Below are 18,274 nucleotides of genomic sequence, written 5' to 3'. Positions count from 1 at the left end.
ACATAGAACTTAGAACGTATGCGTCTACGCTTTAACAGATAAATTATAATACATGATTCTGGTCTGGATAAATATCAAATCAAATCTGAATAAAATAAATTAATTGTTCTTAAAATTTATTTTTGTTTCAGATTCTTTGTTTTGACCGAGCCAATAAAAAACGCGTTTCCGGTGGCATGCCAAAAATGGTATTTGTAATTGGCTGCAATCTTTCACATTCATTAGGATATTCTACATTCTAACAGAAACAAAAATTATTAAAATTTATAATTTTATGAAATCTATCATAGGCGTCGTAACCGGGGGGCTGGCGGGGGGGGGGCTTAGCTTTGCCCCCCCCCCTTTTTTGCAAATATATAAAGATAGATATGTAATTTTTGTTCTCAGGATGTAGTAGAAGACGAGTACCACTTTTAATTAAATTGTACAGAATATTCCAATTACAGATCAGATTTATTTTCTAGTATTAAAAGTAACCCAACTTTTTCTTTGTCAAATTTAGACAGTGTAATTTTCCTTTTAACAAATTTTCCTAAGCAGACCTCAAAATATCTATATACCTTTCATACATGCACAGGCAATCTCTACTGTACAAAATACGCTAGGCGTAATCTTTGTGTAAATAATTTTCATTTAATTTTGTTATAAGTGACATCGAGGTCCGCTGGGCCGGGTGTTTGGATATTAATTGTTGTATTAAATGATTCTTCTTGTACTCTGTAACACATGTCACTAAAATAAAAGATTTACTTACTTACTTACTTACCTATATACATAATATAGGCATTGAAAAATGGGGTTTTAACCTTTTTTAGTTAGTTTAGCCCCCCCCCCCCAACACACACACACACTTTCAATTACCTCCCCCACTTTCTTTTTTTATATATATAAAATTCTTTATTTTTGTTTTTCATAATCTGTTATTTCATACAATAAGTGATTAATAACACATACAGAAGGTGTATTTTTTTCATTTTAGAAAGAGATGGAAAGAGAGAGGGGGGATCGAGGAGGGAAGAGGAGAGAGAAAGCTAGGGAGGGGGAGAAAAGAGAAAGGGGTGCATGTATTAATAATATTTATATCAATCTAAAATTCATTGAAATAAAAGCTTCCCACAGTTCCAGCAGGTATCAAACATATCCTTTTCACCATTTTTGTATGCAATATATTTTTTAGTTTCATATAATGTCTTCATAAGCGATATCGCAGCAGGTACATTAAGTGTCTTCCCTGTGCACCTCATTGTGTAGATATAATATTTAAGCCATAGAACAAGATTATTTTGTATCTTTTTCCTCTTATGTAAGAATCCAAAAATGATTTTTTGTTACTGATACCTACGGAACAGTATGAGTACGGAAGCCCGTTGAGGCCAATTCAGAGAGAGAAATATTTTTTATTGCGTTTAATCGCAAAACCTTGCGTTTAATCGCAAATATAATTATTGCGTTTAATTGCAGTAATTTTTTGTGTTTAAACACAGTAATTTGTTGCATTTAAATGCAATACTCTTTGCATTTTATCGCAATAATCCTTCCTTTTAAGGATTCATTTTGCATTTAACCACAATGATTCAGTGCTGTAGTTTGAAATCAAACATCGGCTAGCCAAAAATTATTATGAATACTATGGTCTGATTCTTTTAAGAAGAACCGTTTGGTTCTGTGTATTTTTGTAAATGTTGCAGTGTGTGAGATTTGAAGTTTAACAATGACATCCTAAGTAAACAGCCAGAGTTTCTTAAACCTATTAGAATCCAACACTTTAAAAGCAGCCATTAATCAATTCCTTAGGTATCACAACAAATTAAAAATGTTTCAGTGGTATTAATAGCCATATCAGTTTGGTAGTACAAATCGATCAATCTGTTTTCATTTGATTTATTTTTGATTTCATATGATTCCATCTCCTAATTTTCGTGTTCTCGTGTCTACTGTATGTGATCAAAGCAAAAGTTGTGAATATACAGGAATATAGACATCTATACATGCTAAAGCTTTGTTTCATTCTAAGGTTGTCTTTGTATTGTTTTTACAGACTGACACTTCTTTCTCCTCTTTAAATCCATACCAACGATTTAATCATTCAGAAAATGCTTGTTCAGAAGAACATGAATCTATAATGCTTAACAATACACAATTCTCCTCATAGGTTAATGTACAAAAGAAAAAAGAAACGAATATCAGCGTGGAACCATTGCACTCTTCAGAAATTAATAGAAATGATTGCTTTTAAATACAAAGATTAATGCGTTTAAATGCAAAAAATATTGCGTTTAATCGCAATATTATTGTGATTAAACGCAATATTATTGCGTTTAATCGCAAAAGTAATTGCGTTTAATCGCAATATTATTGCGTTTAAAGACGTACAACACACTGGGGGAGATAACTCTTGCGATTTCAATTGAACGTTTGACGTGACGTCAAATTTAACGTAAAAAAGAGCGTCAAAATGACGAGTAAAACGATCTCGATGTATATCAATCATAAAAGAAAAATGGGATATGGGGCTTGGCTGTGATTATGCGTACCATTCTCAATCAATAATTATTTTTTTAATTAACCCGATTACACTCCGTAAAAAGCAAGACATAAATACCATCCCTTAATGTTTATTTCATTTCATTTCATATATGTAATAAATTGTAATCTTTCTCAAAGCACAGCATTTATTTTTTATTCCGAAAATTTTATTTTACATTGCCAAAATTCTCATTGTGTACAATTGGTTATATAACAGTTCGATTAATGGTCTTCATTACAATTTGTGCATTTACGATATAAATATTGTTTTTCTTCTTTAATTAAATAAAACAACAATAAACAAACAAAAAACTTTTTACAATGTAAAATCGATGTTGTTCTCAGACCCTTACTGATCAAAGAGGAACAACTCTGAAAATGTAGGAGATGTTTATTTTCCTCCCTTTATTCACGGTTTTCCATGTAGAATCAGACACATTTACAGCAAGATCTGATAAATTCGAGAATTGAATACTATAAACCTCATATACACAGTGTAAGTATGGAATTGAAAAGAATTGTTCACTAGTACTGAAATTATCTGCATTTATGAATATCCTATTGCAGCAAATCGTTTGACTTTCTGTCACTGTCAACAATGTCGGTTCGCATTTCCTCGAATCAAAACAAAACGTAGCAAATAAGATTTTTAAAAATATCAATGTGCGATTTGATACAAATTGAAATATAGATGAAGAGTTTTAAAATGTTTGATATTTTGAAGTTAATGTGGACGAATACGGAATTTTCATTTTAACTTTAGAAGCGCAACGACGTTGAAAGAATACGTACAATATCATGAGGGGTGTACATCTATGCAAATGTCGATGTATCCCCACGGCCACATACTGTCTCGTTTGAAATAATGACATGAAAGAAACTACAATTATTCCATATATATCACAGGAGAGTTGAACATACACCATTTTTTTTATAAATGAAATTAAAGAAATAAAATTAAAAATCAACATATTCAAGTTCAACATAACCTGAATTCGTATCCAGGTTTCATGTGATATGGAATGCATAACGCATACATATAGGGACTAAACACTAAAATCTTTCAGTAATTTTTTCCTGATACATATAAAACCAGTAGTCAATATTTATTCTGCATTCATGAATTTAAAAACTAATGCATATCTCCGGGATTCAAATGACGAAATACTAGTATATATTTGCACTGTAAACGACGTTTCGTCAAACGCTATTGGTCTGCGAGGCAAAAAAGGAAGGGGTGGGGGTGGTAGGTGTATTAAAAAATTGCCTAAAAATCTACATTTAAATCTGCTTTACATATGAGAACTTTTAAATTTGTAAGTTAATATATTTTTGAAGCAAAAGCAATATTCCAATTTGATTTTTTTTAAAAATGTGTATTTGTAGATTCATAGCAGTGATCGACCCCCGTCTGAGAGACGCGCGGGAACGTGATTTATTTAGAAAGGGGGAGGGGGCAATTTTCCGCTATTATATCAAAACTGGTCGTACAAAAATTATACAAAAAATTATGAAGATTATTTTTACTACCAGCTACCTAAAGAAAGTTTCTTACCAAAATTAAACGACAATTTTTTTCACAAAAAAATTTTGAATTTGAAAAATACGCAATTTTCAAGGCTTAGATAATTCATAGTTTTTCAGTTTATGGTCTTTAAAAATTATTTTGATGATATGTACATCAAAAAGATGACTATGTTTTTGTGTTAAATGGTTAATGGAATAAGCCAATGAAATTTGACATTTATATCTAACCTGACTTTTTTGAAAATCAAGGTTTAAGTAGTTCATTAATTAAAAATTTTCCCTCCTTGTAAACAACTAAAGGGGGGTAACTTTTGGAAGTTCCTGTCCAAAAACCACTCGAACGATTTTGTCCAAAATGTGCATACATGCAGAAGATATAGTCATGTACTAAATATACAAAAATAACGAAAATTAAACGACAGGAATTTTTTGGGGTAGGTGTGTTGTACATCCTTAATTGCAAATTTATTGCATTTAAACGCAAAAATTTTTGCGATTAAACGCAAAAGTTATTGCGATTAAACGCAAAAATTATTGCGATTAAAAGCAATATTATTGGTGTTTTGCGTTTAAACGCAATGATTATTGCGATTAAACGCAAAGTTTTGCGATTAAACGCAATAAAAAATATTTCTCTCTCTGAACTGGCCTCAACGGGCTTCCGTATATGAGGGCCGCAGCAGTATCTTTTTTTTTTAATTTGTTTTAACAAATTAGTAATTTATTTAAACAAATTATTAATTTGTTTAAACAAATTAATATTTTGTCTAAACAAATTAGTAATTTGCTTAAACAAATTAATAATTTGTTATAACACATTAGTAATTTGGTATGACAGATTAATTACTAATTTGTTATAACAGATTGCTAACTTGTTATAACTGATTAAAGATTGATAATTTGACATAACAGATTATTAATTTTATATAACAGATTAATAATTTGATATAACAGATTGATAATTTGTTATAACAGATTATTTATTTGTTAAAACAAATTATTTTTTGATATAACAAATTAGTAGGCTAATGTATAATAAAAGAAATTAGTAATTTGATAAACAAAGTACAATTTTTGACAAAATTTGAAATGTATATACAGATCTACGAAAGCCAGGCAAAATCATCAAAAATCTCAGTATTTAGTGGGACTGTTGAGAGCTTTTCCAGCAGGCTCTTATTTTTATAATAAAAATTTCACGCATACCCAAATAAATTTTCAAAAAGATGTACTGCTGCGGCCCTGATACGCTTCCGTACCTAATCGACGCGAGAGAATTTAAGGAAAAACTTGTTTACTGGTATGTTTTATTAAAAATTGTCCTGTCAAATGGTTAAAATTCAGTACGCACAGGCATCGGGAAAAAATTGGAAGTGGGGGGGGGGGGGGCTAATATTGAAAGTGTGTGTGTGGGCTAAACCAACAAAAAAAGGTAAACCACAATTTTCCATGCCTATATAATGTAACGTATATATTTGAAAAAAAGGTGGGGGCAAAGTCCCCCCCCCATACAGGTTCCGACGCCTATGATACGAGTAATTTTTAGACGGAGGCTGTATGACAGCCTCCGGGTATAGGGATTGTCTTGCCCATGGAATGTAAACAGGAAAGATTTCCCAAGCACCATCTATCGGTGGAATTGTTTTCATTACCTTGAGAATTCTATTTTTAGAGCGACTCTGAGTAACACCGACCGCAAGGATAGGCATAGTCTAAAACAAAGATCGCGTCACATACAAGTATAAACAAACAGTTCTACTTTTTCTAAATAAACAGGATTTGTCTAATATTTTTAAAATGACGTGTACATATAAATACATTTCCTACGGAATATGTAAAAAAGAATGTAATTTACTGTTAATTTTTTATCAGACAGAATATTAGGAGATTTTGTTCCAACAGACGATGATAAAGCGTGTTTTACAATATGCCGAGCCTTTTCCCACCGATTCTCACACCAAAACAAGAACGAGAAGAAATGAAGTGGCGGATCTAGAGGGAGTTTGGGGGGGGGGGGGGTAACAACCGCGAAGAGTGATCGAGGAACCCCACTTATCAATTGCTTCTTTTATTAAAGTAAAAACTATCTCTAGTTATAGATAAGTTTAAACTTTAGTTTTATATTTAATTGTAAAAACTTCCACCAGAATTCGCCTGTATCAAACTAAGTGTGGAGACGCAGATGTACCTGTATTATGTATTGAAGAAAATCCTGCAATGCCGCATGCAAATGTTTTATGTCGCAGGTATAAATATAAGACATTTTAATAATAGATCAAGCATTTCAGTTTTAATGGAATTTTTTGTGCTTGATTGCTGTTTGTAATCTCATTTTCACTCCTTTTCTAATTTCTTCTTGAAAGGGCCGATAAATTGGTTTGCGGCCGATTTTTGACGCTTGCATCAATAGGTTTCATGGAGTTTTTTAGTCTGACAAGGATCGATGAATAAACAAATGCATAGTATTTTTATCTGTAGGAATATTAACAGTCTAGTTTTGAATTCTTTATTTGTAATTATGTATAATTTTAGGAAACACATGAAAAAAGATTTACACTTTCGACAAGCGGTTTGAGTGTTTGGGGTACCCTCACATTAGATAAGAGAGAAACAAACGGCAACTCTGATATTGAGATCAAAATGCATTTGTAACTTTTGACCCTTGGGTACAACCCAAATCTTGGTTCATAGGATTTACATGATTTATCACATTATATCCTAATTAATAATTAAAAATTATATCTTCTGAAATAATTAAGTTGTCTTATTGTCATATCGTTGATCCTTATTTGATACTTGTGTTTTACCTCTTTCACATCTCAAACTTTAATTATTTTTTATATACAAGATTACATGTATTTCTGATCATTGGTATTCATGTCAACTTTTTTTAACCTACATCATTGGAGAAGTGATTGTTTGAACAGAGTTACTGAAAAGCAGAAATCATAGTTATATATTTATTACTTTTCTCTACGTAATTTGTACTCATGTCTCATTGTTAATGATTGTTTTAAACAGATAAACTGAAAAGGACAACCATTTCCACTGGTATACGAGTAAAGAAAGACATTTTTTGGGTTAAATCTGTCATATGATAAAATACTACATTTAATAATTCCAGAAATATTGGTTGTCAAATTTGTCAAGATATATCTTTGTTATTGTAAGCAATACCCCAGTTCTCCAAAAACAATTTAAACTTGTGAAATAGCAAGTATTATGAACTTTATTGTTCTGTTTACTTTAAGTAAGAAAGTATATTTTATTCCACTCAAAAAATTGTGTTCTGGCACGAACATTTATTGCATGTTAATGACTTTATATTACTTAAAGAAAAATCTGTGTTGCATCAAGCTAGGTCACTCCATTTTGTATCACAAAGGTTTAAGACAAACTGTGCTATATTATGTTGTTCATGTCCAATTACCTGGCTGCTTCTTTTTCCATGTTAGCTCATATCATAACATTATTACAATAAGGCCGAGAAATTTTGATTTTGGTAGCTGTTACATGTCATAATTATGTTAACAGTAGGTTTCTGTGACCTATAAATAAGATATCTTGAAATATGGAAACTCCTGACTGGCTGAGGCCTAGTGCTGAATCCAGAAATTCTGAAAAGGGGGGACCAGTTGAGGTCAGGGAAGGGGCCCACAGCCACAATTAAAACACTCATTTATCAAATATTGCGTATTTTTTGGACTCAAAAGGGACGGGGCCAGGGGCCCCTTTTAATTCCGCCAGTGGGCTCATGACTAGAACATACTAGACCTACATTCATCAAACCGGGCCTGGGGGCATACAACTTATATTAGACAAGCTCACTTTTGATCTCAGTCTCACTTTTCCACTATATATTCTTTAAGTGAAACTGGGATAAAAAGTTAGCCCGTCTAAGTTTTATGTCAACCAGGCCTAGTCAATTACTGTTTCTTATGTTGAAAGGTTTAATATTGAAAGTATCTCATCTAAATAACAGTGAACTTTAATCATGGCGAAGTTTACATTACAAAGATGAAATTATAATATCCCAAAAACCTCATGAATATTGGAGTATCCTTTGAAAAAAATGTTGAATTGAAAAAAAAACTACACATTATTTCTCAAAATATTCTTTACAGCTATGTATGATATATATATTTCTTTTGTGTTCTCTCATACATGAAGCCTCCGTCTAACAGTACTTTCAGTACTTTGATTTTTTATACGACAAGCTTGTCACTGACCAGGATTATTGACCTAGATCTATATTTTTGTAAACACGATGTTTGTGGATGATACAGCTGCATCTTGCAGAAGATTTCTGCCATAAATAATGAATAATGATGCAGAATGGAAACAATGCATTGAAGAAAGAACTTTGATGACTTGATTTTTTTTCTTGAACATGGGAGACTCAGAAAGTGATAGTGAAAATGGATCTGAAGAAAGAGTACGTGTTTTATTTTGCAGATCGAATTTCCTCTGTAAGATCAGCTGACTTGTCGTATTCTCACAGTTTGTTATTATTGATGTTGTAAATATTATTTTTATAGGTGTTGCCAGCTAAAGACGTGTACCTGTTAATGAAGAAAGATTACAGAATATCAAGGAACATAAGAGCATCATGGTTTTTTCATCACATCAACTCAGTATTAGAATTTTCTCCAGAATCATGTGTGGTGAGTGGATTACCTCAATGATTACACTTTGTAGAATAATGGTCCTTGGTTCATACATTTCCCTCTTTGAATACAACTTCATCAAATTATGTAGTTAAAATGTTGATATAGATATATACAAAATTAATGTACAATTATCCCACACAAGTGGCACGCAAAACAATTGGTATTCCTCTCCTTCTTCCTTTTTCCCTTTATGGAGTGAAAACTTCAGGGTTTAATGCTCCAGTAATTCCACGGAGAATGACTAAAAAAACAAAATTATGTACATTTAAAAAGGGTTATAATTTAAAGTAGATAATTTAAGTGCTGTAAGTTCTCATTTATGTACCAGGAGATTCAGTTGTCAAAATCATTTTATGAAATATACATTAATTTAAAATACAGTTATAAGGAAGTGCCAAAGATGGGCATTTTTACTTCATTATAAATGTAATTTGTTATGATATCTGTTAGATAAACAATTTGCTAACAACCCATGGGGAATAAAAAGCACTCTGCTTTAAGCTTTAATTAAGGAATGTTTTTAGTATACACGAAAATGGTATTCAAGTCAATTTCACAGTTGGCTTAGTAGAAAAACACAGTGAATGTAAATATTTCTTTATAAGCATGTTCACTATAAGCACATTATACTGTAAATACATTAAAGACTGAAATAAATTTAATATGTCCAGAAATAAACTTATGTCCATGCATTTTTTAGGAGGAGACCAACAAAGAGCTGACCGTTGTGGGGGTGGTGATGGAGGAGGAGGCAGTGGTCCGTTTTGGGACTGACGATTCCCCCAATGCCTCCCCACCACCTCTGACTGACCGGGCCTTTATCAGTTTCCGCCTGGTGCCCTCCACTGTCGTCCATTTCATCGCCAAGAGATACAGACTTGTTTTTGTGTTAGACTTCAGCCCCTCAGCTCTCTCTGTGGTATGTCTTTGTTTTATATTTTTCACATTTTAATGTCACAGTTAAACAATATTTACAATTTAATTTACTGAAGTAAAAAAATTTGTAAATTTTGTTTGAATTCACTGAATGAACATTGAAAAAGAGTACAGTAAACTGCACATATGAAAGTCAAAGTGTTATCTAACAAATAAATTGATAATTTATTACATCCAAATATGGAAATTCTAAACTCTCAGATTTCTATTATAAATCAATTCTTTTCTGACTTTAAGTCTATTAGCTGATAAAACTACCTTGAAATTAATTCATAATTGTTTTTTAAGGACTTGAAAACTGGAGAAGTGTTTGCAGACAAGATTTTTGACAGCTTGAAGAAATGTTTGCTTGGATTGGTGAAACCAGTGAGGAACTTTTTTTTTTTTTGATAAATTTAACATATCACTTAATGATTTCATCTTCATTTAGTGAATGAATGTTTTAACTTTGGGATCATGGGTTCTTGATTTGATAAGATAGATTATATGATAGATTTTATAGATTCGTTTAATTAAAATATGCACATTTTACAAGTGATTCCCTCTGTTGACAGTTTCCACTTCCTGGGACAAACTTACTGTTTGAGTCAGAGCTGTTCATCACTGTCATTGCCCACACCCCTATGGTGGTCTGTACCACAAACCAGGTATGTAACATTTTATAAAGAAGGCAGTAAGCTTGCCTGTTTTAGTTATACTTATCTTCAACCTAAATGGTTGAAGCTGAGTATGACTAAAACAGGCAGTTTTCCATACATTTTTTTTCAGCTTTTAAATTTGAAGACTGATAAAAAATAATGCCAAATCAAAATTTAAAACAATACCAAAAACATGCAAGCTTCTGGCAACTCTTGATCAATATAATCATGAGATGCCAAAGGAATGTGAGCTTTCTTTCTAATCATAAGATGTTATGCATATTGACAGGTTTTAGTTCAGGGCATTAGAGTGACTGCTGCCAATGTTGCTGTGGTGTTAGATGCAGTGAGAACCAGTTTACAGGTGTTTGAGCAGAGTTTGTACAACGACATCAACCTGCCTTCTCCAGACATGGTAAGATCTGACATCATGTGCCATAAAATTAAGCTTAAGGATGTAAATCTGCTCAAAGTATTGATTTACACTTGACATGTCTTATATAAAAATTTAGTACTCACAAACAGCATAAAACTAGGAAAAATGCTATTAAATATGTACCTGATAGACGAAAAGTAGCATCTGAATAAGATGAATTCTGTATTACAACAAATTAAGGGGGTCGACTATAGTTTCCATTGCGCAATATTTTGCGCATCCTAGTAAAATGAAGCGTATTTACTGTTTTAATGCAACTTTTTTCGCTTAATTATTAAAATTAAACAAAATTAAGAAATGATAGGTATAAGAATGTAATTACAATTTGATATAACTGATTTTTTAACCGATTTTGCAATTGATAGGTAGGTTGACGTCGTTGCAGTGTGTTTTTGACGTTATGCTAATCTGTAGCTCTTAAAGAAAGGGGTAATAAAAATATTATTAAAGAAAAAGTAATAAACATACGCTCTTGAAATTTAAATATAGAAATTTGAGAATATCTACAATATTTTTATTATGTTTTCATGTGAATCCATAATGTACGTCATATTTTCTAATACTCTATAAAAATAGTAAAGTTTGCTAAATTTTTTGCATTTTGAGATGCCCCCTCTGGTAACAAGACGGTAGAATTTTGTGTTTCATACATATATTGTATAATATAGTATTACTCATCAAATATTATAGTTTGAACAAAATGTCTATTGTAGTATTTGTATAATTTGCTTTAAAGTGCTAAAAATTGGCATTTTCCTATATAATCCTATAGTAAATGTACCTGTATTTTGAGACGGTCCCTCAAAAATACCTGGACGGTAGATTTCCCCCAAACTTTGCATGTACACTGAAGTTAATGTAAGTTATATATGGTATAAATATGAAGAGTTTCGCTATTGTAGGTTTCACACAATAAAACTATAGTCGGCCCCCTTAAGAGATAGGAATTTTATAACATGAAAGTCTGTTCAGGGATGAGCAATGGTTAATTCAGCACATACCAATTTTTTTTTTAATTTTAATAACCTCCAAAATAGCCAAACTTATTTTTGTGACATCACCAAGCACTTGATCTGTCATAATACATGCAAAATATTTTTTTTTGATTAGACAAATCTTGGAGACAGTTTATCAAGGATGGAGCATTCAAACCCAGATCAGAAACCTCGCACCAGGAACAAGTCGGCTGAGTTGGCCATTAATCCCGAGGCTGGCATCATTAACTTACTCAGACAGGGGTTCTTTGCTCTGCAGTTACTGCCGGAGAACTCTAGTGCAGGTTGGTGCTACTTGTGGCTGAGTGTTCTTACTTAATAGAAAACAGTATCTCTACCATTCTTTCCAACGTTTCCATAGACTGCCAGTTGGGGGTGCATGTGCAGTGACCTTAAGCCAAGTTTTGTTCTCTAATGAGACAGAATTTTCCTAAGTATGAATGGGTCTTTTCCAGATACACTCCTTTAGAATTCCCTTTCATCTCAATATCCTTTGCTTTTGTAGGAATAGTTGTTGTGACAGATGGAATGTTGGGAGTGACAGATTTAAATCTATTTGATACTTTGCTGGCCCAGCTGAGGAGTAGCACCATTGCGTGCTCATTTCTCAGGATCGGCCAAACTCAGTGCGCTCGCTGCTCCTTTGGGCTGGTGCCTCATGTAGAACTGTTACAGTTCATCTCATCCACCACATTCGGAACATATATAGGAGACCCACCTGATGAGGTACTTTCTTAAATTTTTAATTAATAAAGCACAAAATATTTAAACATGGCAGTAAATTTTGAGGTATGATCATGTTTGTGGGGAATCAACGTTCGTGGATTTCTTACCCATGAATTTACATCCCCATGATCAATAAATTGTGTCAGTTTGTCAGTTCAGTGATTTGCCCCCACAAAGTAATAAAAAATTTGAATTGCTTGCAACATCAATCCTCCAAAAAATCATTCCAAGTGATTCTGCAATATTCTCAACAATTTTATATTTTTATGAATGAAAGCATGGAGCAAAGTCTTATCAACTTGCAGCAATTGTTTATTTGGAGTGGTGTTTTAAGAATCGGTGACTACATTCCAGAAAGAAGACTACCACAGAAAGCTGCTGATCTGGAGTTTCCAGAAATCTATCAGGGAACCTCTACATGTTCTACCTGGCTACAACAATAGTGCCTGTTCCTACATCAAGTAAGAATCTCATCTCATACACTGTAGGTGATAGAATCAAATGGAGGAAGTTTGCCCTTAACTTTGTAAAAGTTTTTTTTCCCCAAACCCAACAGTGACTGTGTTTTGCAAATATTTAAATATACTCTGTTTGTGAGAATAATATAATTTTTTTTATGTTTTGTCCACTTAATAAAAAAAAATTTACCATGCCATGTTATTTGCTCTTTATTGTAATGATAAAATACCCTTTAATACTACAATTTAAAACACTGTGACAAATTTCCATGGGTAAAAAAATGGAATGTTTGTAGCAAACATTAATCCCATGCATAAAAAAGGTTGCCTACAGAATGTTAACATATGGCATGTTTTCTTTAACAGTGTGTATGCACATCCCCTCAAAGATTACCCCGACCTAATTCCTATTGAGAGGAAGAGGCAGATGGATGTAAAACTGAACACCTCTCTCTCCAGTGTCCTGTCAATCAGGCTTAGAGAGGGCTTCACTCTGAGGAATATCATCTTCTTAAGAGGTAAAGGAAGAACCCCCTCATGCTTTCTGCTTTGACCGAAATAGAATGATACAAGTTTAGAAAAGAAGTTATGATAAATCCTATTAACTGCTTTTAAGGATATGAATTCCTTAGTCAGGAAATAGTTATTTTTATTTAAAAAGATCTAAAAATGAAGTTGGAAATTGAGATCTTTTCATGCAAGAAGTTACATAGACAGTTTTTGAGTATTTTCAATGATGTAACTGCTGATTCTCATAACTTTAAAATCAAATGCCTAGAAAGGCATTATCTGTGTTCAAAGATACAAATTTTATCCTTGTTCTTACTGAGTGCACATCTGAAGATGATATTGTTATCAATTAAACATGTTATTCTCCTGTAAAGGTGAACATTTACAAAGATTTTACATAGGATTCAGTGATCAGATACTTTTATTTAAAATTTTCTCATGTGGGAGCAAAAGCCTTTTAGGGAAGATTTTTTTTTTTACTGAAGATTGATTTTTGTGCAGGAGAAACTCAGATTAAGGTGGAGCTGGCCTTGCTATGGAGAGACTATGTCAAGATAGAGTATTGTGCCACTGCTGCCTGGCCACAGGATAAATCAAGGTGACAAAATCTGAAATTGAAATGTGAAATTGTGGAAAAAGTGAAAGTTGACAAAAGTTTGATAGAGATTGAAAGAAAATCCAAGTTAGTTACAAAAGTTACATGTAATCAGGTTAATTCAATGTTAAAAAAAAGTTTGGAGAAATTTCAGTCATGAAGAGTAAATAAGAGTTTAATGGAAAAGATTCATGGACGTTTTGGATAGATAAAATTGTAATAGGGATTTCAGATGTGTCAAGCTAAATATAAGGTTCCACAAAAAGTGATCAGCACAGGATACTTTTTTTTTTTCTCATTTTTTTTTTGTTTTGGCAGACAACACCAGACCCATGTTGAAATGTTTGTGGAAGGGAGCTATGAATTCCTACATGATGCTTTCTCCAATGAATGTACTCTGACAATGTCCAGGTGGAGTCCCATCCGACTCAATAGAAGAAAGAAATTCCTATTAGCACTTACTAAGTCAGTATCTAATATCTCAAAACTTTCTATAAATCTCAGAAATATATCAGATATATCATATAGATTTATGCAAGCCAATATGATTTAAATACTTCAAGTAACACATAATTGAAAAGATACAGTAGAACTCTGGGAAACATCTCAAATACCATGGGTATTTCAAAGTGCTTTGGATGTCGATCACTTATTCTTTAAGGTCAAGATCTAGTAAATGAAAGATGCCTACAGATTTATCAAACTTGAGAAATAAATTCCTTTATCGATGCTTTACAGCTTTAGCTTGGTCAAATAAGGTGTTTCGGGGCATAATTTGTAGGTAAACAAGATGAAAAAGTGTATTTTAAACTGTCATTTTCAATGAAAAATTAATAAAAACAGGCATAAATATACGAGTTTTTTTTCGTATTCGGCAAAGGAAATGTATCCAGATTGCCTACAGTCTCTCAGAAAACGGTAATTAGTATGTTCATGGCCTCTTCTTTAAATCAATATTAAATTTAGTATAGATATCCGGTTTACTTTTCACATGATTTCAAATTGAATGACATGAACATACCCCATTTTCTACATAATTCTGCTAAAGTCGTAAAGTACGGGAAAAAGAAAGTTGAAATTGATTATGACGTCATAATGGATCTAGCACTAAAAAATTAGTCTGAAGTTATTTACTAGATCTTGATCTTAAGTACATTTTTAAAATTATCCTCAATATCTGAAATAGTTAAATATCTCATTTTTTCTCAGCTTATAAAGTTTCACTGTTTGAGATATTTGCCTGAACATGTAATTTAAATGTGGAAATATGCATTAAGTGTTATCATCCTTATGTACCTTTATCAAATATATCTGCACAGCAAACAACATGCCCATGTTTTTGTTTACAGTTATGTATTTATATTAAAATATTTCAGACTTCGCCAGAGTGATGTGTTACTGAGCCACCTTCAGGGCTTTGCTTCCAATCCTGTAAATTACAAGTTACCGGACAGTATAAAGAATGGCCTCTCTGTGTTCTACATACCCCTCCAGTCTAGTGCCCCAACCCTCAACTCTCAACACAACACAAAGTTTGTCTTCTACTATATTGGTTAAATTTGTATTGAATCTTCGTTGTGTGTTAAAAATGTTTTCATTTCACTCCGCAAAATGTTAAATTTTTTTTAAACTGTTCAGTGAGGAATACCTTTATGTTAAATGTTGTTGTGAATTTTCTTTCATTTTTCCACAGGGATGCTGTTTTAAATCAGTTTGTCACATTCTGGAAACCAGTGGTTCATTTAGACACAAAAATTTGGTAAGAAAAGTTTCAGAAACAAGGTTACCACAGAGCGGACATCCATCCCAAAAGAGCACATCAAATCTTATAAAAAAAGTTGTGTAATTTCTTTAATACACAAGCATGCACTCAACCAAAGAGACAAAACTCTTTATATCCCCTCCAACAGTGCTGTTAGGGGTATTTTGTGTAATTTTTCCTTAGACACTTAACTAATTTTTATAATAAGAACATCTAAAAGTTATCACTAAACTAACAAATACATATAGTTCAAGCATCAAAGTAAAAAAGAAAACCGACATTTTGACTTGCAGGCAGAAGTGGATGCACAGTCACCGGATAGGTATGGTGCTGGAACATGACCGCCCCTTGTCTAAGTACCTACACATCCCCGACTCCTGTGGGAGGTTCTACTTTGTCTTCTGTCGACAAGCTCAGCTGGCCCTACAAACCCTCCTCCAGAGCTGGAGTACATTTGTACTGGTGGAAAACACTGCTTATGTCAAGTATTTGTATGAGTAAGTACAGTGTATGTACTTGTGTTTTGTAAATTTGTTGCTCAGGTCTCTTATTAGCTCACCTGAGCCTTCAGCTCAAGTGAACTTTTCTGATCACATTTTGTCAGTCGTCTGTCTGTAAACTTTTCACATTTTCGACTTCTTCTCATGAACCAATGGGCCAATTTTAACCAAACTTGGTACAAAGCATCCTTGGGTGAAAGGGGAGTTTAAATTATTAAAATGAAGGGCCAAGTTCCATTACAATGGGAGATAATCAAGAAAAGACAAAAATAGGGTGGGGTCATTAAAAAATCTTTTTCTCAAGAACCACTGGGCCAGGATACCTGAAACTTAAGTGGAAGCATACTTCCGTAGTGTAGATTTTAAATTGTTAAAATCATGACCCCCTTGGGTAGGGCGGGACCACAATAGGAAATCCAGGTTTTACATAGAAATATATAGAAAAAATCTTTAAAAATCTTTCTCTCAGGAACCACTGGGCCAGGAAAGCTGAAACTTATATAGAAGCATCCTGGGGTAGTGTAAATTTTGAATTGTTAAAATCATGACACCCCGGGGGAAGGGTGGGGCCACAACAGGGTATCCAAGTTTTACATAGAAATATATAGAAAAAATATTTATGAATCTTCCTCTCAAAAACTGTTGGGCCAGGAAAGCTGAAACTTATGTGGAAGCATCCTGGGGTAGTATAGATTTGAAAAGTATTAAAATCAATATAGGGGAGGGGAGTAGGGGGCCAAGATAGGTATAACAAGAGGGGGATCTGGTAAAGAACTGCATCACCCATGTTACTCAGGTGAGCGATGTGGCCCCTGGGCCTCTTGTTTAGGAAAGTATGAAAACAATTTTCTGAGGTAACTTATTGTTTAATGTCTGTTGTGTGAAATTTTGGATATTTGTTATTTGCTTTCTTTAAACTAAAGAACATTTCCTTACTAATTGCTGGCTTTATTGCAACAAAACTTGTCTAAAAATGTCCTTGGTTAAGGATATTTCAAAAGGGTGCAGGGCAGGGACTCTAATTTAGTAACAGTAGTCTTTCTTTTAATAAAGTATTCTGAAGGAACAAGAATTTAGAATTTCATCCAGTGTTTCAAATGCTATGCATAGTTAATAATAATTTTAATAAAGTCATATAACCTTTGGTTTATGAATGAAATGGTCATTTCAGGGGAGAGTCTCAAAGTTCTAAAGAGCATCCCACCCATTTCCTGCTTTTGAGATTGTCCACTTCCAAAGCTCCCTGCATGACAATCAAAGCGGCTTTCCTGGGAGGAGCCTCAGGTTCCATGAGATACAAAGTGCTGAAGGAACTCAAAACAAAAGTATTTGCCCTGAAGTTTAAACAAGGAGGTTCCCAGATAGAGAAGAGCAAGAAATCTCCAAAACAGGAGAAAGAGACAATGGTTAAGAGGAAGCCACCCCTAAGCAGGGATTGGTCAGAGACACCATGCTGCATCATGTTGACCAAACCCATGGAAAATATTCTTATCAGGTACTGTTAACCACATATTATTCATGATAAGTTTTCTTTACAATTTGTCAGTTTGAAATATATCTGCAATGACTGATTTTTGTGATTTAGGAATTATCCTTGACCTTCTTAAATGTACAGTGAAATAAATAGTTCACAACAAGAGATATTTTTTTTGTAAAAGAAAGTTGCAAAACCTGTTAGAATTTGTAGCTTGGAAATGAAACTTAATTTACATTTATATTCTTTTGAGTCTATAATGTGAGAAAAATTAATTTGATTTAGTTTGTGTTGAAAATGTAATGAAAACTGAAGAATTTTTTTTTTTAAAGAATATCATTCATATCCCCTTTAATGATTGAAAAATAAAAGAAATGTAACTACAGGATGGAAAAATATACTTGTATATTACATGTATGTTTGTGGAAATGAATAATTTATAAATTTTTTCCTCTGTCTAGTTATGAGCGGGTACCTAGTGACATGACAATATTAGAGGATCCCTCTCGTTACTTCCCTAG

The 18,274-nt window shown here is 32.9% G+C and overlaps 1 protein-coding gene across 1 annotated transcript; it reads left to right on the top strand.

The window, feature by feature from the left end:
* Positions 1-8,313: 8,313 nt before the first annotated feature.
* Positions 8,314-17,774, top strand: LOC134277342 (KICSTOR complex protein SZT2-like; the record flags this gene model as incomplete). Its single annotated transcript, XM_062759682.1, has 16 exons — positions 8,314-8,488; positions 8,592-8,717; positions 9,424-9,642; positions 9,948-10,025; positions 10,214-10,306; positions 10,587-10,712; positions 11,844-12,012; positions 12,234-12,454; positions 12,809-12,915; positions 13,279-13,430; positions 13,924-14,020; positions 14,336-14,482; positions 15,394-15,549; positions 15,711-15,776; positions 16,073-16,276; positions 17,451-17,774. Coding segments are annotated over exons 1-16 (2,330 nt in total), but the record flags the coding sequence as incomplete, so codon positions are not given.
* Positions 17,775-18,274: the final 500 nt, after the last annotated feature.

This window comes from Saccostrea cucullata, unplaced genomic scaffold, assembly GCF_032062105.1.
Source record: "Saccostrea cucullata isolate Sc308-1 unplaced genomic scaffold, CSIRO_AGI_Scuc_v1 ctg6594, whole genome shotgun sequence".
Lineage (NCBI taxonomy): Eukaryota > Metazoa > Mollusca > Bivalvia > Ostreida > Ostreidae > Saccostrea > Saccostrea cuccullata.
The sequence above is the reverse complement of the archived record's forward strand: the minus strand, read 5'-3'. Positions and strand labels throughout refer to the sequence as shown.